Source organism: Vidua macroura, chromosome 2, assembly GCF_024509145.1.
Source record: "Vidua macroura isolate BioBank_ID:100142 chromosome 2, ASM2450914v1, whole genome shotgun sequence".
In the NCBI taxonomy this organism is placed as follows: domain Eukaryota; kingdom Metazoa; phylum Chordata; class Aves; order Passeriformes; family Viduidae; genus Vidua; species Vidua macroura.
The window spans coordinates 50,836,564-50,860,714 of record NC_071572.1 but is presented as its reverse complement, the minus strand read 5'-3'; the positions used below and the strand labels follow the sequence as shown (position 1 = coordinate 50,860,714).

General features: G+C 42.8%; 1 protein-coding gene across 1 annotated transcript; it reads left to right on the top strand.

Annotated features, from left to right (window-relative positions):
- The first annotated feature begins 1,232 nt into the window (after window positions 1–1,232).
- KLF5 (KLF transcription factor 5) lies at window positions 1,233–19,878 on the top strand. The gene is made up of 4 exons (XM_053971810.1): window positions 1,233–1,575; window positions 3,538–4,414; window positions 5,516–5,575; window positions 17,954–19,878. The coding sequence occupies exons 1-4, from the start codon at window positions 1,360–1,362 to the stop codon at window positions 18,130–18,132; spliced, it is 1,332 nt and encodes a 443-aa protein (XP_053827785.1). The 5' UTR covers window positions 1,233–1,359; the 3' UTR covers window positions 18,133–19,878.
- Window positions 19,879–24,151: the final 4,273 nt, after the last annotated feature.

Below are 24,151 nucleotides of genomic sequence, written 5' to 3'. Positions count from 1 at the left end.
CTGACCAGGAAAAAAAAATGCTTTTTTTATGTTTTAAAAAAGAACTTTGTCTGTAAATGATAGGAGGTAAATACGGGGAGGAGGAGGTTGCCAACATTTCTGTGGATTCTCAGACTCTCTCCCTGCAAACTGAAGGTGCGGAGCTGACAGGGCTGGGAGAATGGTGGAAAGTTTGTGCTTTTTTCCAAAGCTCCACTACATGCTGTACTTTTCCCATACGACGTGAGCCGGTCGGTGTTGCACGAAAGGACGGCGTCCCTCCTTTTTCTGCTCCAGCGAAACATGCGGCAGCTTAGCTCACCGTCCTGTGTCTACGGGGAAATATGTTTTGCGTCGAAACCACACCTCAAAACAAGTAAATAGAAACTTGCCTCATTTCTATGGGGGGGGGGGGGGAGGGGGGAAAGAAAAGGTTCAATCAAAAAAGCTACCTCTTTTCCTCTACCCGTCTTCCTTGTCCTCTGCGCTATTTCTGTAATATGCTGAAAAACTTCACTTTCACAGTGTACGGGGGATGGGGGGGGGTGGGGGGGGGCGGGTGGATCTGTACTGCCCGGCTGATAATTATTAGCAGCAGGCTTCGAGTACGAGTTGCCTTCAGGACAAAAAATAATAAATCTGAACGACTGCTTTTAAAACCCTTCTGAAGATGAAAGGTAGGACAAGATAGTTGTTTTAAAGTGCCCACATTAGCAGTGCTTCTTTACAAGACTATAAATAATAGTACAAGCACGAGAGAAACCTCGGCGGAGCGCCGCACTTGCTGAAAACCCGCTTCCACCCCAGGGCGAGCGCCGCGCCGGCCGCTCCTCTCCGGGGACTCTGCGCCGGGCACCGCTCCCCGGCTGCTGGCCGGGTGGTACCGCCCTGCCGGAGCCGGAGCCGGAGCCGGAGCCGGAGCCGAAGCCGAAGCCGAAGCCGAAGCCGGAGCCGGAGCCGGAGCCGGCACCGGCACCGGCACCGGCACCGCTCCGCCGTCACCGCCGCGCTCACCGGTGCCGCCGCTGCGGAGCAGGGCCGAAGCGAGCCGGACCGGACCGGGCGGCGGGGAGGAGCCGCCCATGCTCTTCGTAGGCAGGGCGGGCGGCAGGGCCGGCCCCCTCTCCGGGCTGGGTGGGGTATAGGGGGGGCCGGGGGTGGAGTAGGGTGAAATAGAGGCGGGCGTGTGTCACCGGGTAGATACCCGCCGCCAGGTACAGGCGGAGGCACTGACGATACCGGAGTGGATGCGCTCTGGGCTGGTGCTTCTGGGGAGCGAGCGCACGAGTAGCCACCGCCCGCCTGCCCGGAGCCGCCCGCGGGTCACTCGCCCTGCGCCGGGGCGGGCAGCCCGTCCGCGCCGCGCCCGCCGCCAGCCTCATGGCCACCAGGGTGCTGACCATGAGCGCCCGCCTGGGGCCCGTGCAGCAGCCCGACGAGCCTGTTTTCGCGCAGCTGAAGCCTGTGCTGGGGGCCCGGGAGGCAGCGATCTTTCCCGGAGAGGACCTGAAGCAGCAGCAGCCGCCGCCGCAGCAGCAGCAGCAGCAGCACCCGGGGGGCGGTGGCGCGAACCTGCCGGCGGAGGAGATGGTGCAGGTAGGCAGCGAGCATCGCTCACAGCCCGCCGGTGGGCACTCGGTGCCCACGCAGCCCCCGGAGCCGCTCCTTGCCCCGGCCGGAGCGGCCGCTGCGGAGCGGGCGGGACTGGGTGGGGTCGGACTGCGGGGCGAGGGCGGCGGAGACCGAACTCCGCGGCTGTGGCGGCAGCGGCAGTTGCAGAGTGTGGGCGTGTGTGTCTGTGTGTGTCTGTGTGTGTCTGTGTGTGTGTGTGTTCGTGTGTATGTGCGGGGGAGCGGTCACGCCGCCCATCCCGCCCGTGCGGAGCGGGGAGCGCTCCCGTGTTCCCGCCGGCGGAGCGCGGCGAGGCGGCCGGGGCCGAGGTGGGGTGCGGGCTCCGGAGGCAGCGACCGGGCCGTCCCAGGGAGGCGGGGGGAGCCAGGCTGCCCCCGCGAGTGTGTTGAAAGCTACAGCTGCTGCCTTCGCACTTGCCCGGCGGCAGAATTAGAGCGGCCGCCTGTCCTCCTCGCCCACGCAAGGAGTCATGTTCGGGGGGCGGGGGGGGGAGCACACGACTCACTCGTAACGGGGGACTTCCCAGGACTTTGTGCCTGTCCCAGGAGGCTGTTTAGGAGCGGATCCGCAGGCAAACAGCTGGAGGATCTAAAAGCGGGAAGGTGCCAACCGCAGCCGGGCTCCAGCCCGCCGACGGTGTCTTCTCCAGGGGCGGTTCCCCGCGCCTTACCAGGCACTGGTATTACCCGGGTCGGCGGAGAGGGAGCCCCGGTGCCGGGCAGCGCTCTGTCGGGCGCTGTCTTGCGGTGGTGTCTTCCCTAACGAGTAAATAAGTCCCTGTCTTCAAAGCAAGCTGCCCTCGACTCGTAAACAAGAGCTGGAAAAAGTAGCCTGGCATGTCGGGGCAGATCCAGATCAAAGGGACGGGAAGGCGGCTGTGTTTGTTTGTGGTGTTTACCGGGGGTCTTTGAAGAAAGGTCCTAAAATCCACTTTCGGGCAGAGTTGCTGTTTGTCAGCTGCTTTCGCTTGCGGGGTGCTAAACGGGTCTGGTATGAGCACTCTCTTGACAGGGCAGGGGGGAATGTAGCATTTGCCCACTGAAGACTGCATGGTAAATGTTTTGCCGATGACTGTACACCCATAATGTATAGGGCTCCAGCCACCCACGGATTCCCTCGCACTACTGTGCTAAGAGGGTGATTTTCCAGTAATTAAAAAGCTCTCCGGGAACCGAGGCATGGATAGGGACGTGTTTATCACACTATTAGACAACTATACACTGCATAGAATATTATTGGTTTAAGTGTAGTCCTGGAGACACTTTACACAAAGAGTACTCTGATGTAGTCAACACGTCTCCTTTTTATTCAATATTATTAATAACTTTACACTTTGGTGTTGTATTTCTAATTAAATCCCGTTCTTCTAGGGATGAAAAATCATGTAAGTATGTTAGATATATATATATATATATATATATATATATATATATATATATATATATATATAAAAACATTATTTGAAGTATTAGTATTCAGATAGTCAGCTGAGGATGTGGCTTTTACAGTTAGCATTTCAAAGAGAAGCGGGTGAAACAGATAGGCAGTCACCCTGCTCGAGCAGTGAATTCCAGAGCAGGAGATCTGCAGATTAGGCACAGCGCCTGTCACTTCTGTGCCTCGCACTGTGTTTTAGGCATAAAAGATGAAAAGTTTGTGTATGCTGAAACATCAGATCTGTCTTAATGTGTGAACACTTTGTACCATGACTTTATCTCCTTGTCCTTGATGATGTTGATCAGTGTGCTGATTGTAAAATCAAGCAGGTTTTCATTAGTGTGAGCATTCATAACTTCCTCTGTAGGTGTCTTGTAGCTGGATGAACAGTATTGCCTTTTATTTGTAAAGCCTCACATGACTTGGATGCCATCATCTTTCTTAGCTGGTAACAAATCATGTGGACTATGGTCTGTTTTGTCTTTGTAGACAAGATGTGAAATGGAGAAATACCTGGCACCTCAGCTCCCACCCATTCCTGTCATCCCTGAACATAAGAAATACAGAAGAGACAGTGCCTCGGTCGTAGACCAGTTTTTCACTGACAGCGAAGGGTTGCCTTACAGCATCAATATGAACGTGTTCCTGCCTGACATCAGCCACCTGCGAACTGGCTTGTACAAATCTCAGCGACCCTGTGTAACCCACATCAAGACAGAACCATCTTCAGTCACCATCTTCAGTCACCAGAATGAAACTACTGCCCCTGCCCCTGCTCCCACTCAGGCCCTCCCAGAATTTACCAGCATCTTCAGCTCCCACCAAACTCCTGACGTGAACAACATTTTCATCAAGCAGGAGCTTCCTACTCCAGATGTCCATCTTTCCATCACACCCCAGCAAGGCCAGTTGTATCAGCTCTTGAGCTCACCGGATTTAGACATGCCCAGCACCACTCCTCAGGCAGCCGTGATGGACTCCCTTAACAATGTCTCCATGCCCTCAGCCATGGCGGGCCTTAACACGCTCTCCTCGGCTGTTCCACAGACTGCAATGAAACAGTTCCAGGGCATCCCCCCCTGTACCTACACCATGCCAAACCAGTTTCTGCAGCAGCCGGCCACTTACTTCCCTCCTTCACCCCCAAGTTCAGAGCCTGGAAGTCCAGACAGACAAGCAGAGATGCTGCAGAATTTAACCCCTCCTCCATCATATGCCGCAACTATAGCTTCCAAGCTGGCAATTCACAACCCAAATTTACCAGCGACTCTGCCCATAACCCCCCAGAACATCCAACCTGTCAGATACAACAGGAGAAGTAACCCAGATTTGGAGAAAAGACGTATCCACTACTGTGACTACCCAGGTAAGCAATCTGTGCCAGGAAATCCCAGCTCTTGCAATAAAATAAAAAAAAAAAAAGTGTGAATAATAATGGATGAGGCTTTCTTTAGCTGTGGTCTACATCTAGGGAGAACCAAATAGTTCTTTGTCCAAGTAGAATTTGTCTTTGTCATTGTTTTGAGTGGAAGACTCTCACATTCGTTAAATAATTGGTATTCTTCATGTCATTTGTCATTCTCTTGAGCTCGTTTTACCATGTTACAAAATAGAGACTCTGTAGAAAACAAAAAAAAAAAAAATTTTTTTGCCTTTGCTAGTGTAAATCAGTGTGACTGTCCAGTATTCATGATGGAGCAGAGGCTCAGTTTGTCCAGTGCAGTACAGCTCTGTTTGAATTTTTTGGCACTGCAAGAATAATTTCAGCTCCCGGTAGCCAAGGCCACAGCCATTCTTCCCTGTTACGAACAAGAGATTCAGCTGCCCTCATAAATCCATTAAAACCATCTCTGAAAATTGTCCACAGATGGATTGCCTTCTGCACTGGAGGGGAAGAGGGATCTGACTGTAAAGTGTGCCTCCATGTAGTACGTGATCCCAGGTACAGGGTGTGCACACCCATTGTAAGCGCAGAAAGAAATTGCTGCTCCCCCTTTACCAACTCTGGGTGCCATATCAACCATTCAGTGTGCTTTACAGCAAATGCCCAGTGAAAGAGTTGTGTTGAGCCCTGGGTGACAATGACATAGAGTCTGGCTTGATCAGGTCCTCTTGGAAATTTTTAAAAAATAATCAAATTATCCCCCCCCGCTAAGTTGTTGACTTACATAGCAGGTGTTACTGTACATAGATTGTAGCAGCTATTGGCCTATATACTACATTACAAAGCAGTAAGTCAACCAGAAACATACATGGTTTTCTCTTTTCTGTGTCAAGCAACATATCTCTAGGACCATTATATATAGAATTTTGCTTCTACATGGCAAAAATTATGCCAGAAAGTATGCCACTTAAATGTGTCCAGATATTTCCCCAGCACTGAATGAGGAAGTTTAAACATAGTGTGGAATGTTTCTGTTCTCTCTACTGAAGCCTCTTTGCTTTTTTTGGTGTTTTTTTTGTTTAGGCTGCACAAAAGTTTATACAAAGTCTTCTCACCTAAAAGCGCACCTGAGAACTCACACAGGTATGTATGCACTCGCTCTCTCGCTGTCTCTTGTGCGTCCGTGGCCGACGCGTTTTCTGACAAAGCAAACACGTTGGGTCTGCCAGCTTCTCCCTGTTTTCTCTAGAGTGGTGTGGACAGACTGGCAATTTAGCTACAAAATATTTGAGAATTGGTCAGTGAGAAGCAAAATTTGTTCTATTAATGCAGTTTTGTTATACCTCAATAGAAGTCAAAATAGCTGACAACGAAGTAGATGGAAACTTTCTTTTTCAGTCTAAAATGCCATTGAAGTATATAAAAAAATCTTTTTTCCTTCCTGACTAGTGAATTAAACACAGTAAGACATTCTACTTTTGAAGATTTATCTGAGTAGGTAGAATTTTCTGGCTTGGGCTTTCTTTATAACCTTTTAGGATTATTTAATCTTAGAATTTTTCACAAATGTCATGAAAACTCCCAAGATACCTCCGTTTACTTTGTCCTTGTCATTAAGTGGGCTTTATTATTTTTTTGAAAGACAAGTGGTTCTTCATGTTTATTTTTTTTTAAAAAAGGACATAAGTTCGATTTTTTTTTTTTAATTCTGTCAGGGAAAGACATTAAAATTAAGAAAATTAAAAGTGTCAGTGTGTCACAGTTGTTTTTTGTACCCTGATCAAACTCTGCTTGCAGCTACAGAGGCTGTCCCTGTTCCTGGACCCGCGAGGAGCGGAGCTGGGGACGGTGTTGACTGTGTGTGGGTGCAGGAGCTGTGAATGCTGAGGACAGTGGCTGGGAGGTGGAACTGCCTCAGATGCTCTTCCTTCCCAAGTGTTCACCTGCTGAGGCGGGGGGAAGAAGGAGAGAGGGAGAGAAGGAAAAACACATAGCTCACCACTAGCACACCTGAAACTGTTAAGAACAGTTCTTTGCTGGGATCTTGTTACAGAACCACTCATGCTAAATCAGTGAAAATCTCATGACTGATTTTGTAAAGAAATTAAATGAAAGGACTGTGACTCCTGTTTTTAGAAGTGAGTGTGAGCCCCAGTTCTTTTATGCATGGCTTAGAATCAGAGGAAAACACGAGTCACAGTTCAGGCAACTTTGTTATTGAAGCGGACTGTCAGCCCTACGGCTGTGCCATTATTCAAGGAGTGAGTTTTCACCTAAGCTTAAATCAAAACTTGTCCAGAGCTATGGTCTAACAAAATGTTTCAATATCTCTACGGAAACAAGGCCTTCTGTTCAGCAACTATTATAAATGGATTGTTAGATTGTCATAAAGGAGTTGAGTATGTCCAGGCTAAGTGTTACTAAGGAAATCTTGTTTTCAGAAATGAAAGTTACCTGTGTTGTGCAGTGAAAAATTAAAAGCAAGTGTAGAAAATTATTGTTTTGCATTAGTGACAGACTAAACACCAACGCTGTTAAAAGTATTCTTAACATATAATCACTCCGTAGCAGTAAGGAAGGAACATTTTCATGAGGCTGTAAATCTGAGTAGTGTCAGAGAGTAGAATCCCCGTTTAATAAATAATCTGTAAATTTAAGTGCACTATTTCCACTTGCGCACTTCAGCCAGAAACTAAATACCCGTTTTAAATATCTTGATTGCTATTATAAAATAACTAGGAAGAGAGATAAAAGCAAAGCTCTAGTCTAAACATTAACACTACATAGTCAGCATTTGAAATTAATGTGTTTCCTTTTTGAAATCAATTTATATCTTTTTCTGTACCTTGAGTAGTAAAGACTTCAGGATTTACAAAGTTAGTTCTTATGCGCATAGAAATACATACCTCATGGCTAGCATATATTGCTTAGGGTCACTAATGTTTATTGTTGCCTTCACTTTTTTACCTAGAAATGTGGATAAAATGTGCAAAGGTCAGAGGAGCTGATGTATTCATGGAAACAAGAATGTTGTTTTAGATAAAAATCTAGTGAACTTAAGCAGGTCTGTAATACAAAGGGTCTTCTGGGGAGGTGAATGAAGGGATAAACTGTCTAAAGCGTGCATTACATGCAAGAATGTGAGTCCGTATCCTGTTACCTGCAGTATTTCAGAGTTTGGATTAGTTTAACTCTCCTGAATATTCACTTCATACTTGAAGATTTCCAGCAGTGATTCTGATCTCTGCCTTAACATACGATTGAAGTGTGTTTAAAGAGCCAGATCTCTGACTTAACGTTTGATCGATTAAGGAATGCTAAAGTAAAGGGGTGCAAACTCAGGGAAATCTGTGAAGTTGCTCAGCCTTCCCCAAGAGTGCAAGAGAGTCTTGCTATAGATCTCCGCAGGGATCTATGCCGAGGGCTAAATTAGGGGATGTGACTCTGTTTATCCCCCTCCCCCATAACTGTGAATTCATACAGCACTAATAAGTTTTGATTTTTCAGTTTTAAGACATTTTTAAAGGACTTTGTGAAGCTTCTACCTTCAAAGTCTAAAGCAAATGTCACGTAAGCTGTTTTAATAAAGTTGCGTGTGATATTCTTTCAAATCCCTTCAGGGATAGCAGACCTGTTTATCTGGCTAAACCCGTTCTTTAGTAATCATGGACCACTGAAGTTGTTCTCTTCTTATTCTTAGTTTCTTAACAATACCTTTTAAAATTGGCTGCAGTCTCTCTCTCATCCCAACCAGTCCCCGCCCTTCTCAGCAATCTGTCATTTTAAAATAAAAGAGCCTACAGCAAAGTTTGTCTACCATTAAAAGTCAAGACAGACCTCACGGTTTTCCTTTTGTATTGGAAAATCTCAGCCTTTTCACAGTTTTTATTTAGCAGCCTTTCTCTTCTGAAAGGCTTTCCCTGGGTTTTGTAGATGTTCTTTGGGAACAAACCTAAGGGAAATGTTTCTTTTGATAGATGGAATGTAGACTGTAGTATATTTTTTTCAGTTCAGATATGAACACACTTGTCAGATTTTATAAACTACATCTAAAAAAAAAGCTATAGGAAATGGGCAAGAGGAAAATCCCGTATCTTTTTCTTCTTAGGTGTCGCCAAGCTGTTTACCTTACACCGGGTCAGGTGGTATAAAGTGATACAGTTGTGCTGATTTAATGTAGTTACACTGGAGTCTTGCTGTTGATCAGGAATCCAGTATTCCCATTAAGAGCTAAGATAGGGTTATATATTTGTACCAGTTGCTAAAGCAGGCACACGTTTTTCTTTCCCAACGTAATGCCTTACCATTTGTTCACAATGAAATAAATTTTAGTTGGCAAACTGGCAACCCCAAAACAGAATATTAACAAAGGTTTGTGTGTTGAAAAGATACAGAACGTTTTTTGTCCATTTCCATCCAGTTCTGGACCAGATGTGTGGTACATTTTAATATCTTAAAACACTTCAGTATGATACCTGAATTTGATGATAGTTACTTCTGAAGCAGGTAAAATGGTACTCAGTATTTTAAAGTACCTATTAGAACATCTTTCAAAACAGGTTGAATTTTTGACCTTTTGAAGCAGATAGTTTCTTTTAAAATTATACTTGTTTGTCATGGGAAAAGTTTAGTTTCGTACCCAGCATTATGCAGCTGCGGTATCTAATGCATGAAGGGCTTGTGCATTTATCCCAGGCTGTTCAGCAGCAAAGCCACCTGAAAGCTCTGGCATAACAGCTGAATGTCCAAATGAAACATGTGCCAAATCTCAGGGAAAAGCAGTTACTTGCGTATTGCAGATAAACTTCATTCGGTTCTTCTACTGGCATCCAAGTATGTACACATAGATCAAGAAATAATTTAGAAACAGCGGTCCTATAACATATCCTTCTAGATTTCTTTATATGCCAAACGTTTGGATTGTGGTCACTGACTGTTGGTGTGTGCAGGCACCTTGAATACCATGTCTGTTTGCTACCTATAATGCTGCAGAGCAGCTGGCTACAGGGTCAGTGGGGGGGATTAATTATTTCTGTGCAGCTGCAGACTTCAGAATTGTGTACGTTTTTAAGAGGAAAATCTGTGATTGTTTTGAACACATCAAGGCACGCACATTGAGGACATTTTCCAGCTGCATACTGGTTTTCCGTATACAGAGTCTTTGTACAGGCATGTTCTCTGGTCACATGGTGGGCTTGCCATTAATAGTTTCTAGCATTAACTGCAGAACTATTTCATCTCTATCTATAGATCTAGCTTGTATTTGGTGATGGGAAGTGGAAGCCGAGATAACTCAAGAGAAATGGCATTTCCCTAATGAGATGCACTCAAAATACTTCCACTCTCCCTGGTTATTTCAAATGTTTATATAGGCATGGAACAGCTGCTGACATGTGCGGTTTGTCAAGGTGTTAAACGTTTTATTTTATTTTAGATCTGTGCCTCAATAGATCCAGAATTAGACCGATGGTGCATCAGAATTAGAACCAGTTGTAAGCAGTAGACTTTAGCAGTGCCTGGGACTTGGTGCTCTCAGTTCACCATACCTGTATAGGGACACTTGTTAAGGGTGGTGCCATTTGCCAGGAATTCAGGGAAGCCTGGAAGGGAAGCCTGGTTTGGAAGGGAAGATAAGTAGTAGTTGGGCTCCTGCTGGAAGAAAAGCACATTGGAAAAACATGTATGAACTCAAATCATACCAAGACTTTGGTGAGGGATTTTGCTCATGGTGTGCAAATGAGGAATGGAGGCCCCAAAAGACTCTGCCTTGCTCGTGATTGCAGCTGTAGCAGACCTTATCCTGAAATCGTGAAAACAGCAATTAAGTAATACTTCTGTGCAGATCCAGCTTCTTTGACCTGTTAAATGGTGAGTTGCATAGACTACACTTTAAGGAGCTGTCAGTAAATGCTATCATTGATAGAGACCATAAGGAAAGGTGGAAGAGAGTTAAAAAAAACTGTTGACAAAGTGCATTAAAGTGCAGTGTTGCTAGACACTGCTGAAGGGTATGTTAGTATCTTTTATTTATGAATTCTGCTAAATCCATTAGTTGCCTGTGTGAGAAATGGAAGTACATTATTTTCCTGTGCAAACCACAGTTTAAGTGAAAATAATGCATTTTTTTTCAAACACTTCATGAATGATCACAGGCCTTGGGAATAAGTGATCTGGTTCTTTATCTGCAGTCATAAGCTGAATGGGAAGTGTTTGAATGTGTTGCTCAAAAGAGGTTGAAATCTTAGCAGCATAAACAGAAATTTTATTTAAACATTACTGATCATTCTCACCGGTATCCAGCATAAAACTTCTATGAAGCAGGAATTAAATTCCGAGGTGTCAAGTGAGGGTATTCCTGTTAGATTTTAGATACTGAAAAGAAAAGCCTAATATTTTCTTTTTTATTAAAAGCCTAGAAAGTCCCTCTAAGCATGACAGCTTAAAAAACACTGTTGTTTCTGTCAATTGCTCCCTGAGAGGATTAAACTTCATTTCCAGGATATTTGATTCTTGATAAGGAAACTGTTGACCTAAGAGACCAGCTTTAAATATAGTTCATTTTGAGACCGCCCTACATAGGCTAATAGTCCCAAGATTCACAGCAATTGCCAGTGATTAAAACTTTCCATTATTTGATCAGACATTCCTTATTGTAATTAATTTCTGAGGCTTGACTGGGACGACGGACTCCCGATTCCAGCCAGGGTAGTGTGTTGCTTGTTGTTTGTTAGATGACCTGCACCTCCCATTGGTGAAAGATTAGAAACATTTAAGTAATGTCCTAGTTTAGTCTGAGTATCTTGGTAGCAGCATTCCTGTCCTGTCAGGCTGCATTATTTATATTCAGAGATCTCTTAACAACTCTGATTAAGGACATATTAAAACCTTTGATTTTGGCAAGTGTACAGTGCTTTGCTTTGAGTTAAAATACCTTTAATATATTGCTTTTTTTTTTTTTTTCTTTTGGTGTATGTGTGCATACAGTAGATGGAAATCTGGAAGTTTAGAGTATGCGTTTAATAAATTCCATTTTAAGAGCACCTCTTATCTGACTGTATAAAAGCCAGTGTTGTTGGTGAGAGAGCTAAAGAGCAGTTCTTGTACCACAGGCATAGGTGAGGAAATGTGTTCTTCAGCACAAGATGTGTAGACACAGCCATGCACCCCAAATGGCATGGATTTCTTATAAACCTACTTTAAAAAATTCCTTTCCTGTGTTTGCATATCTCCTTGAAGAGAGACCACCTCTGTTAAGACAGAATGTTATACCAAAAAGAAAATAAACCATTGCACAGGGCAGTCAAGATTCCCCACTAATCCTTGAACAGCATAAGACAACACTTAGCAAAATAAGTGTGCTTCTAGCACTGGTGGGAGTGCTGAGAAGGTAATACCTTCTGCACCTCTGTAGTCAGACAGTGAATTCCTTTGACTGTCTTCTTTGATCACCAGTGAGTTATCTTTTATTCCTGTTCATGCTTCATTTATCAGTGACTGGGCTTTGTGCTGAGCTCACAGCTCTCTGTTACAAAATTCCTTAAAATGTTGTTTCATTGTGAAGTAGTATTTAATGGTACACCTTTAGCCACTGCTATAGTAGGCAGAGATCTTAATGCATTTAGAAGTGTGCAGCTTATGTTGCTCATTCATACCATTTGTGGATGGATGTTTCAAGGACTGCGTTTGTTTTGTCACACACAGATTAAGCTGGATGTACCTGGCTTACTGTCAGTGCTCTCATCCATCTGTATCTTGGACATCTGAGAATTTTAGTGCACTAAAGATCTTTTAAACACCTGAGGGATTACTTATTTTGAAAATCCAGCTTTCTGTTCTTCCTCAAAGAAAAAGACCAAAAAACCAAAACCAAACCTAGAAGCTGCTTTTAACGATGACTACAGCATATAGCACTTAGTCAGTAAGAAAAAGAAGATCTGATTTTAGGTAAATGTTGGGAGCAAAAAACTTCTGAATGCTTGCAGACATACACCCCAGTAACTACTTTCAGGTCCAGTCACCCAGTCAGAGTTTAAAACTATGGTGCTGTGAGCTAGAGAAACACTATTGTCAGCAAACTAAAACAGAAAAAACATTTCATTTGTTCTTATTTTTTTCTAAAATTCGAGGCTATAGCATGTCAGGAAACTAAGACAACTGATGTTAATGTGAAAAATTTGAAAACATATGCACCAGAAATCTTTGAGACAACATAAATATTTTCAATAATCTGTTTTAAAACTGAACATGATAAAGATTATGTACAAAGCTGGTGCAGTTTTGGTGCAGAAACTTCTGCTTTGCTTGCCACAATTTTATCATACCTACCTGAATATTTTTTAAGGCCAACCACTTGCCGCTAGAAATAGTTCTGTAATAAGCACAAGTAATATTAAAATGAGTGCAAGACTGGAGGGGGCAGGGGCTGTCCTTATACTTTTATACTCTTATGAGCTCTAATCAGGTGTTGTGATTTTGGAGTCTCTGAAAAGTGTACTATTTGTTATTCCTTAAGGAAGCTCCAAACTTGCTGCTCTGATAGAAATTTCTGATAGAAACAAGTGAAGGCATTGGCTGGTGTAATATCTCTATTTGGATTTCTGCATACCAATAGAGTTACCTAACTTTAGGTTTGAAAATCCAGCCCTTGCTGTTTACAACTTTATTTTTAAAGAAAGACGTCCTAGCAGTGAATTGCAGAAATAAAGTCATAAAACTCTTTGATGAAATAAGGAAGCTTATTTTCTTGTTAATGGGGAGATTCATCAATAACGGAGTCTGTCAGTGACTTGTTTTTTCCAAATAATTTTAAACAGAAACATGTTCTTGAACAGAGGCTGCGTGTTGAAGATAGAGGGTGTCTTCAAAATGACCGTCTCCCCCCCACTGGTGGCACTGTGCCTTACCCAAATGAGCATGGCCATGAGGGTTGCTGCCAGCGACTAGAATTAAATGTTAGGAAAGCCACTGGTGTGTTTTGACACAACTGAATCAGAAGATAGATTAAAAGGAGAAGAGGCAACACAGTGTGTGTACTTTACTGGTCCAGACCACTCTCTTGTGGTATTGATAGGAAATCTGAACCATGGGATCTGCTGGGGGAGATTTTATCTGTTGAAGTGGCTGGCTAACATAGTATGTTATATGTGAGCATCTAAATGTCTTTTTGACATCCTTGTAATCTCACAGCATTATAAGTTGTTTTTTTTTTTTTTAATAACAAATAGACACTTTGGAAGCAAAATAGCCCCCTTTCAGGTTAAACTCCCTTATCTCTTGCTGCGTGCTTTCTTTAAAAGACTTTCCAGTCTAAACACTAGGGCTTAAAATTTCTGTGCTCAAATACAAGTCTCATTCTCATGCTCCACAAATGTATTTTTTTTTAACTGGAGAATGGATACATACTAAGAGCTCAAGAACTTAAAAATATATTTTGTGATTTATAAGCCTAGCAAAATATTTTAAACCATTGATACTGGAAGGAGGTTGTGCAGAAATCCAATTAAACTTATGAAATCCCTATCCTGTTGAAGTATAATTTAAAGGAAAGCAGCTCTGTTTCCCAGAAGTGCTGTGTATAATATTTCTGGCTTGGGAAGAAAGGGTTGGAGTGTGCTATTTGGCTGGAAATCGGTACCAGCTTCCTCCATGGTGTTTTAGTTGAACAGTGTTGACATTCTAACAAATCCCGTGGAAGCTCCCCTGAAGTGGAGGAGTTAGCTGTTTTCTTGCTTTTACAGTGAAATATCTGTTTGATACCATGATCGTGTTCCAGTAACTGAGCTGCACTGCCCTCATGTTTGATGACCAGTGGCATTCTTGGTTTAACACCCTATAGAAGCCCTAAATTGCTGGAGGAAAACCAAATACTTCTGAAACTTTACAGCTACTGTATTTCGCACAATCATTTAAGTAAACAAATCTTACATTACTATGTAGCCAACGAAAACAGTGGATAAAGAGTACAGTGTCCCTTGTTGTGTATACCTGATTTTTTTAAAAGTAAGCCTTCAACCCAGATTTCTCCGACCTTTAAAGTCAGCACAGCAAAGAAGTAGGATCACTTCAGCAAATATGTGAGACTCTTTTCTCCTTGCTTGCAGGAACTTAAAACCAAATTCTTACTTCTGCTAAATGACAAAAAGCGTGTGTATAGGTTGAGAGAGAGAAAACACTACCAGCTAGTTGTTCTTCTGCTTGCTCTAAAGGAGTGAAAAATTAATCTCCACCTACTTTTTCTTACCCCCCTTCCTCCTTGCCCAAAACGAAAACATTTGAAATTGATTCAGTTCTTAAATAAAACTTTCCAACGGAAACTAGCATTACAAACATAGATATTCAGTATTTTACCCCTAGGATTTATTCAAAATAATCCGAAGCCTCTACACTGGCACTAAAAATATATTTTCCAGTTCTCACTGTTGGCCAAAGCAGGGGTTAAAAGCAGCGTTCTGGCTTTAATTTCCAGTACATAAAAGTAACACTATTAAAACAATCTGAATAAGGCACCAGCTTGTTGCCTCTGCTCATCTCCTGAGCAGCGCTTGGTTTTTAGCTCAGGTCTGCAGATGTCTTCAGCAAAGAGGAGTGCTGCTGTTCTGCATGGCACTGCCTGAGCTTTTCCCCAGAGCAACGCTGTTGTCCAGGATGATTCGTGGCTGTGGCAGGCAGTGATTGTGACCATGACAGTGTGGTGAGTTTCTAAACAGCATCTCTACAAAGTTGAGTGCCCTGGAGTTTGATGGGGGTTCTGGCCGTGGGACTCAGCATTGCCTGGGAGGCTGTGGCACCCAGCAGGGCACAGGGATCACTGCTGCCCAAGACTGCCAGCATGCCAGCACTTCCTCTGCCAGGAGTCTTCACAGCACCTGATCGTGTGTTAGGAAAAGTTTTAACAGGGGACAGCTTTTTCTGTTGTTGTTCGGACTCTGACAGGGTCAGGTGTCACCTACACAGGACAACTTTGAGGCTGCTTTTACCGTGCAGCATAGCCCAACACTCAGTGAAAGGTACGTGTACTTCATACCTCCTCAGTGCCAGACTTGGAAACAGATCTTAATCTCTGGGTCCCCAGTTCCGGTCTGGTCTGGATATTCCTAGGCTTTTGTTAATTAGTGCTGTTTTCCTGCCTTCTTTACCTTCTCTGTCATTCCTTGGATAATTTTGCAAAACACAAGAAGAAGCATTTGGAGTAGATGGAGGCCTGACTGTATATGCTCTCCGTGGACAGTGAGGGTGTCAGGCTCACAGAACTGTCAGTTCATTATCAAGTATAATTTGAGTGAAAACTTTTAAAGAAGAATTTAAAGGAAATAGGGAAAAGGAGAAAGAAAGGAGGAAAATAAATAAATACACTGTCTCTAAATTAAGAGATTTCAAATACAGGAGTAATACTTTTGCGTAACCTCTGCGTGTGCACGTGTGCTTTAGCTCAAAGATCACCTCCCTGGTGCTGCGCCTTTGGATCAACAACACAGGCTTTTACAGCCTCCATTGTTAAATGAATTAAAGTACATTGAGGATCATCTATATAGTGCAAAAGATCCCTCACTGAATAGGGACCTTTCCTGTCATTCTACTGTGAAGACCAAATGTGTTCTCATTGGTGTTAGAAAAGCTTTACACACCAGGTTTGAATGAAATTTGTATTTTTGCCTACAGTATGTGTTGCACGGAGCAAAAAAGAACCCTATATGGTAAATCACTCCCATCTTCAATCAGCATCAGAATTTACTCTGAGTAAATTCAGAATTGACTCTGAGTTAATTCACTTGTGACAGAAATATGTGATGATTTCTGTTCTGATTTGTGACCCACCAAATAATTACAAATTCCATGAGAGGTGATGTCTTTCCTAAGGGATGTTATGTTTCCACCAAGACTTCAATAAATCCCAAATGCTGTTGAAGCAAAGAGATTGTTGGTTGGGTGGGTGGTTAATTTTTCTTGAAAAGGTCTAGTTCTGGTTGTGACAGCACCTGCCAGTACAAAGTCACATCCCCATTATGAGCAAAGGGCTGGTTCTGCACTCAGTAGTAGATGAAAACTTTCTAGTTGATCAAACGAAGCAGTAGAAATTCACAGACAAAAGCCGTTTCATAATTTCTCCTGTGTGATAAATAAGTGCCTCTGAAGTAATGTTTTGGAGCTTCTCAATTGGTGTTACCTGCATAACTGATGCAGAATAAGCACTCTGATTGCAGGATACTGGCTCCTCTCTTTCTTCCTTGTTACGTGTGTGGTAGTAAAATAGGGAAAAATAGGAGGCACCTCACCCTGCATTAGGATTGAGCTGTCAATGTAAAGGTTTGGGACCAGTGGAGATGTAGAAAATCTGTAAAATGGATTAGAAAGAACTGTTTGAAAAGCTCAGCTTTGGTCAGTTTCTGTTCCAAATGAAACTACTGCGAAATGCTTTGATATGCTCAGTTTTCTTTATCTTCTTGACAAATGGGTCAAATTAATACAAAATATATAGATAGCAATTCACTCTCGTAACTGCAAGGTGTTTTTGTCAAGCAACATCAAACATCAACCTCTTTACTTTTATGCTTGTGTGGTGGCATCATGCCCACGCAAGCTCCTAGGCAGGTGTACCTGTGTAAAATTCTGGTTTCACGCAGAAGTCATCATGGCTTTGTGACTCTATATTTCTCCGATTTCAACAAACACCTGTAAATTGTAGGCATGCTTAAAATACTGTGTTCTAAAATGGATGAACGTGAACATTTCAGGTGCCTGGGCCAGTTGCTGCTGTAGCACAACAAGTTTTGAGATGCCATGTGCCTCCTGCATCAGTATAGACTGCTGAAGACAGCAAGAACTTGCCATCTTAAAATACAGCTAGTTAAGCACCTGATTAAAAACATTTCATTCTGAAAATGGGTGCTTTGAACTTGGAGGTGCTTTCTCCTATTTATAGCTAGCCCCAGGCAGGATACCACAAGTTTTTATTGCCTGTGACATTTTAGAAAATACTATCCCCGTTGTGTTTGTAGCACACTGTGCCCCTTTCTTCACATGTCAGAAGCTCTTGAACAGATCTGCATACTGCGAAGAATCCTTATAGAAGTCTTTTTTCCCATTTCAGACCTCTTAACTGTATAACTTAACTTACTGATTTTTGGAAGATGCAAGTGTAAGTTACAAACCAGGCTGGATTGTCACATGAGACTGCTTTTTTCCCCCCTACTCCCTCTCATACTGTGATTAGTGTAAAGGGGTGTGTTTTGGTCTCATGCAGGCTTTTTAACTCTGCATTTCTGTACCATAGCTCTCTCCAATTTGCATGTTGGAAAGTTTTGTACATTTTAATGAGGTATTAAATCCTATTTTCAAGAGCAAAATCTGCTGGAAAAAAAAAGGGGCTGTTAGTTTGGGGCCTGATGAATAGAGCTGTGAATAATTAGGATGTGTCAGCTCCTTGTTTGTAATGGAACAGCAATGCCATTTAGTGTGGACTCACGTCGGTTTTCTGCTGAGGAGTGGCAGCTGAGAGTTCCATTTCTGCATGCTGTGTTTCAGGTGAGAAGCCCTACAAGTGCACGTGGGAAGGCTGTGACTGGAGGTTCGCCCGCTCGGATGAACTGACGCGCCACTACCGGAAGCACACGGGGGCAAAGCCCTTCCAGTGCGCCGTCTGCAACCGCAGCTTCTCCCGCTCTGATCACCTGGCGCTCCACATGAAGAGGCATCAGAACTAGGAGCTGGACTGGTTGTTGAGGCTGTTCTGTATCTATGCAATTTCCTTTGACTCTCGACATACAACTGAATTGAGTTGAATTTTTGAGTGTATCCACTTAAAAGAGATCTCAAAATGAACTGGAAATGTATATTTTGTATATTTATGCAGAAAAAGGGAAGACACTGTATCACAATTACCAGAGTGTTCAGTCGTTTGTTTGCTTTCATGATGTATATGGCTTTAGTCAGCAGGTTTCATCTCTTTACAAGTATTATATCTCAACACATTGCAGCTTTATACTTTTTTTTTTAACTCTTGCAGTGTTTTGACCAAAGCACTGTCATTATTGTGACAATGTTTAGTAAACAAATTAATGAGAGGATGCAGATGAATGCACACAGTGGAAAAGCCATGAACTGTAATCTGTCAGGTTTTTACTGGACATACTTAAGTACATGTTGGTGTTTTTTTTAATGTTAAGCCATTCTGTGGATATAAAATACATAGAAAAATTCATAAACAGCCATAGAACAAAGCATTTTGTTCTGTGTGTTGCATGTTTGCTATGACAAAGATTTTGTAAATATGCAAATCAGCTTTTTAGGTTTAATACAAAAGTTTTCTAAGAAACATCTGAAAAAAGCAGTTGTTTTACATTTGATAACATGGCACATTTATAAAAAAAGTTACTTAATTACCTCTCAAAATAGTACCAATTTAGTCAGATGATGTTTTGTACCTGTTAACTCAAAGGTGTGCACTGAATATTCAAAGCAGGAGTTTGTTTTCAAATTGCATAAAAGGGCAAAACATGGAGAATGAACTGTAAATTCAATGTTGGAAGCTGAAATAGCGGGGATAATTAAAATGAACACAGAATGTTAAACCTCCTCCTATAAGCTAAACTTAGTATCACTTTAAAAAGAAGGATTTAAGATGCAGTTTTCATACACAGACATATTAAGCTAGTTCAGCACCAGTATGATCTAGTTTCATGTGGATATTGGATGTAATTTACTAGAAGGTAAAGGATACAGTAATTTTTTAAAAAATTACAGTGCAGTTTAGTTAATCCACCATTCAGATTGACACACACAGAGGGAAATTTTCTGCTTACAGAAGTAGCTGAAACTCCACTGAAGTCAATGAAATGGTGCCCTTTATGCTAACAATGACTTTGATCCACCGTGCTCAGCCTTGAAATTGTAGATGGAGGGCCAAAGATGAGGTTAGACCAGGTAGGATTTGGCCAGACAACAGGAGAAAACCAAACAAACCTAAGAAGTGTCTGAACTTCACAAGCCGTAATATTAAGCTGTCAACCAAAGGCTAGAATAGACAATCAAAGTACCAAAAAAAAAAAAAGGGTCTTGCAGGAAAACCTAGCTTTGTTAAAACTGTTGTTTGTCTTTATTTATTTGTGGTATATGATAGACTTTTCTTTTTTTAAAACAATTTTACGTATACTTGATAAATTATAGTTTTGTTTGTTATGGTTAGAAATATTGCTCTCAGTGTAAATAGTTGACAAACGATGTAAATAATTTTGTAAGGCTTCAAATGTTTATACGTGGAAACACATGCAGAAATTGGTTGCTGTTTTGCTTCTTTTGCCTCCCCCCTACCTTATTTTTGTATTGTGGTATTTCCTATGCAAATGATGGAGCAAACAGCTGTATAGTTGTAGAATGTTTTGAAAGAGAATGAAATCGTTTATATATAAAGACTTTTTTTTTTTGCAAAATAAAACAAAGTGCCTAATGTGTGTGTGCGTGCATGCATGTGCTTTCTCTAGCTCCTGACAATGAAAGTTCTGTGTTTTGCAGTGGGAGCTGGAAATCATGACAGTATTGAGCAAAGAATGTCTGTTCTACATAGGGACTGCCTCTTTTGAAAGTACATGGCACTTCTGCATCTTGCCCTGATGAAAATGATAAATGTGAAGGGATAAGGGTTGGTGCTTTTCTGCCATCTGAGTTTAAAAGGAAGTGACCGGTTGCCTGAAAACGGTTGCAGTTGACCATCCACAGTAGCATGATTGGAAATCAAAGGCAACCTGTTGAGTGTATAGAAATATACAAATTCCTTCACACTTTCAAAATGGTTAAAACCTATTCACACTCATCGACACTGTTGCCCAAAAGAAATTTCTCTCCAAAAAGGTCCTTTCTTGCCCTAGAAAGGCAGGAAGGTCCCACAGCAGCACTATGCAATATCAGCACTATGCCTACCATAGCAGTGTCTTGTTTTCAGTGTTTCTCCCTTGGAAGTGGAAGTACAGTTCACATGAAAAATTCAAGTGGTTGTATATGTTCATCTCTGGGGGTATATCTCTCTTCTTTCCTCCAAGCTTCAAGAGAAAAGGCATGCTGGGCTTTTTAAAAGAAATTTATCTGAAAACCAATGAAAGAGTTGGTTTAAATATAGTTTACTAGCACATGTTAATATTCAAACCAATCATTTATTCAAAACACTGTTATTGTCTCATAAGCTCTGATTCCTAAATCCTTTCTTGAAATTCTATGTTTTTTCCTTACAATCAAACTTTGATTTTTCTTCAGTTGATTTTTCTCTCTTAATTATTGTTGCTCATATGTCATCTAATCCCTCCTTTTACAATATAGCTAGGATGATATTAACCAAGTTAGTGAAGACCCAGTTAACTGCTGAGAAATTCTCCCTGCATCTCACCTAACTGCACAACTGCAAAAGTAAGCAGAACAATGTTTTGGAGCATAAGGAGAGAGAGCTCCCAGAAGTGTTGCTGTGCTATTACTCTTTCCTGGTCCAGCCATTAGAAAAACACCCAAGTTTCTTTGAGGCATTTCTGCTCGGAGAAGAAGCTGGAAATGAATTGGGCAATTGTCCACATCACTGAGAAAGAGCTTCTAGAGCTTATTTTGCTGAGTACCAGTGGCGATGGGGGCATTGGGATTGGCAAGCTCCTCTGTTCAGCTCAGCTCCTGGTCTGAGCTGGACTGCTGGTGGGTTTGGTAGCCCCTGTCTCCTCTTTGCTGAGTTTTGTCTCGAGTGGATGAAGGCAGTGCTCACTACTCTGTTTCCCAAGCTTTTTTCACAATGAAAGCCCGCTGATTGCATGGTTTCAGCCTCCAACGTTGCCTCATACTTCTTTTAGATGTTTCTATTGCTCAGCTACCTGGTTGCATAAACCAGCCTAATGGCTTCATATTAATCTTGAATGAAAGGCCATAATTAGGCCTGTCTACTTCAGCAGCATTTAACCTAATGCAAACAGAGAGAGAGAACAGACCCATACACGAGAATATTACAAAACCTAAAGTAGAGGGGCTTTCTGTTCTGGCAAGCACTACAGCTGCAGAGAACAGTATAAATACAGGAGTTCAACAGCTTGCCTGGTCTGAAAATCTGCAAGAAGCACTGTTACCATAGCCCCTGCTCGGGTCCTTTACAGCACTTGGCACAGAGTCCCCCAAGGTACCGAGGCTATCCTCAAGTTCAACTCTCCAATTACCCTTCAGAACCCAAATTATCATTCCATGTGAAGAGAGAAAATCCAGTGGGCCAACTGGTTTTTCTGGTGGCCACATGAACAACTTGTCCTCCGCTTGACTGGGGGCTGAGTCCCTTCCCATGGTTTTCGATGTGACTTTACAGCCTGATCATCCACAGAAGTGCCTCTGCCCATTTGGGAACCTTGTTACCTTCATCACATAGGATCCTTGCACAGATCCTTGTTTTAATCTGGTGGGTAACGAGGCTCTGTCACGCTCTGCAGCTACCATAGTCATGTTGCTATTGACCTTCATGAAGAGTCCAGTTCAACAACTTACTATTAGCCAAAAGAATGTGGTTGATTACTCATGTGCAGAATAATGTATCCTGGCACTTTGAGTGTGTTAGGACAGAGGGAATTTATTGGCCACTGTACATAGCAGAAGCAGCCCAATGGATATGCTTTTAATAAAACAACTGGCATACTTTGCTTGTGTTTACTTATTCCTCCTCTCCTGCACTACTAACCATAAGGTTGTTGTTGTCATCTACAATGACAGCTCCCTCACCAATGCTGCTTATTTGAGATTTGGGATTTGAGCAGACTCAGGCCACCGGAGAGCCCATGGAGACCAGGCAGAGCCCAGTCTGTCTACAACAAAGGCCAGTCTGTGGCAAATGAAGAGCACCTTTGTTCACCAGATTCCTTTGATGTTGTTATTGTCCTTTCTAAAAGTAGTTGCTGTTTATATATAAATATGTATATAAATATATATTGAGGGGGGGTGCATGTTCATTTGCACATTCAGTTCAGTTCTGAATTATGGCACATACTTGCCTTTGGTGACCTGTCACAGCAGCAAGCTCCACAGGTTAGCTGAGGAGAAAATGGGTACTCCATGTCCATTCCAAATATCCAAGGAGCTGTGTTCCCTATTATGTGTACTGTATTGAGAAAGAAATGTAATGATGAATTTCTCTTTCCAAGGAGTAGATAATTTCTTTATTTTGGAGTCTCCTAAATGAGGGGGGAGGGAGGGGAGGGAGGGAGATATGGGGAGACAGAAGGGTGGTTACATTACAGAGACAAAGTGAATTCACACTGAAAAAGAAAGTCACTTCAGCTAGGCAGGTTAGAAACGTGAGTTATTTCTGCAGGAGAACCTGTTCAGGTGGTAACAGGCAGCATCCTGAAATGAGGTCTCAGGGATAGCTTGCAGGCTTCCTTTCTCCACTTTTCCTTCTCAGTCTCTGCCCTATTTTGTTTCTGCTTAACATCAGTCTCGGGCTTAATTAGTATTTCCAATTGCTTCTGTAGCTCCAGCTGTTGTTCCTTTCCACCCAACTGGGCAGCTGCGGTGACAGGCTTGGGCCAGTGCTGCCCCAGCCCTGCTCTGCCTGCCTGTGGCCCAGTGCTGCACTGGTGCTGGCTGGGGCACACTTCTCACCTGCCTCAGATCTGAATTTGTGGCATAAACAATAACAACGTGGCTTGTTTGTGTTCTGCCAGTCTCCCTGTGCTGTATAACAGGGGCCAACTTTCTCCTGTATGTGCAGTGCTTGTGTCAATACACAGGACATGCTGTGTCTACTTTTGCACTTAATGTGATCTTTTATCCCACACAGTGCTCAGGAACCTGATTAGAGCCTTCTCCTTCCCATGGAATCAAGCAAAGATATGTGGTGCCAAGGGAGATTCTCTGCTTTTGAGGCAGCACCTTAGAAAGGGTTCAGAGTGGAGTCATGGGATATCCAGCATTTGTTTTTGTACTGGCCTCCCCATTTTCCTATTTCACTCTTTTTACTGTAGCAGAGTCAGTTCAACAGCTTTGGCTACAGGAAGATTTTGAAAAATGTGGTTTTTCTCTTTCTCAAGTAACAAGGAGTCACACTGGCTGATTTGCCATCTCCTCTGCCTGGGAAATCAAAGTCTCAAGTCTCTTCAAAATAATATCCCCAAAGGCCATTTCTCTTCCCAGCTTCAGTTGTTGTTTCTGTTTATACTTGTTTTGTTTAGCTGGCTATTGTTATTGTGGTTTGTCATTATTTCCAACCCATTGGGGTGGATCACTAGACCAAAAAAAGGACATAGACCCCTCAGAGGGACCAGAGCCCCAGTCTCCCAGATCAGTACCCATGCTGAGAGGATGCAGACTCATCATTCTCTTTTGCAGTCCCATGAATCCTCCTGGCTGCTTGAGGAGAATGAATGCAAATGCAGTGAGCTCTCACTGTGCCCCTGAATAGCCATGGCCTTCTAGATATCCTGGGAAGTTGTGGATGTGTGCTTTTGGCTTTCTCAGGGCCAGAAGGAGCCAGTACTGCATCTCCAGCCACTGGAGCAGTATCCTGCTTCATAGGTTACTCCATCAGAGAAGGGAACTATCACCATATGCCTTCAAGCCAGTGGCTTAGCAAAGAAAAACAGCAGCAGCTTGTGAGAAACTTCATGCTTCATGGACATGTAGAAAGTGAGCCAGAAGTGTGCCTTTGACATCAAGATCCCAAGAGGATTTCAGCAGGGTAACACCTTGTTTCTGGATCCTGAAAGGGGATGAGCATTG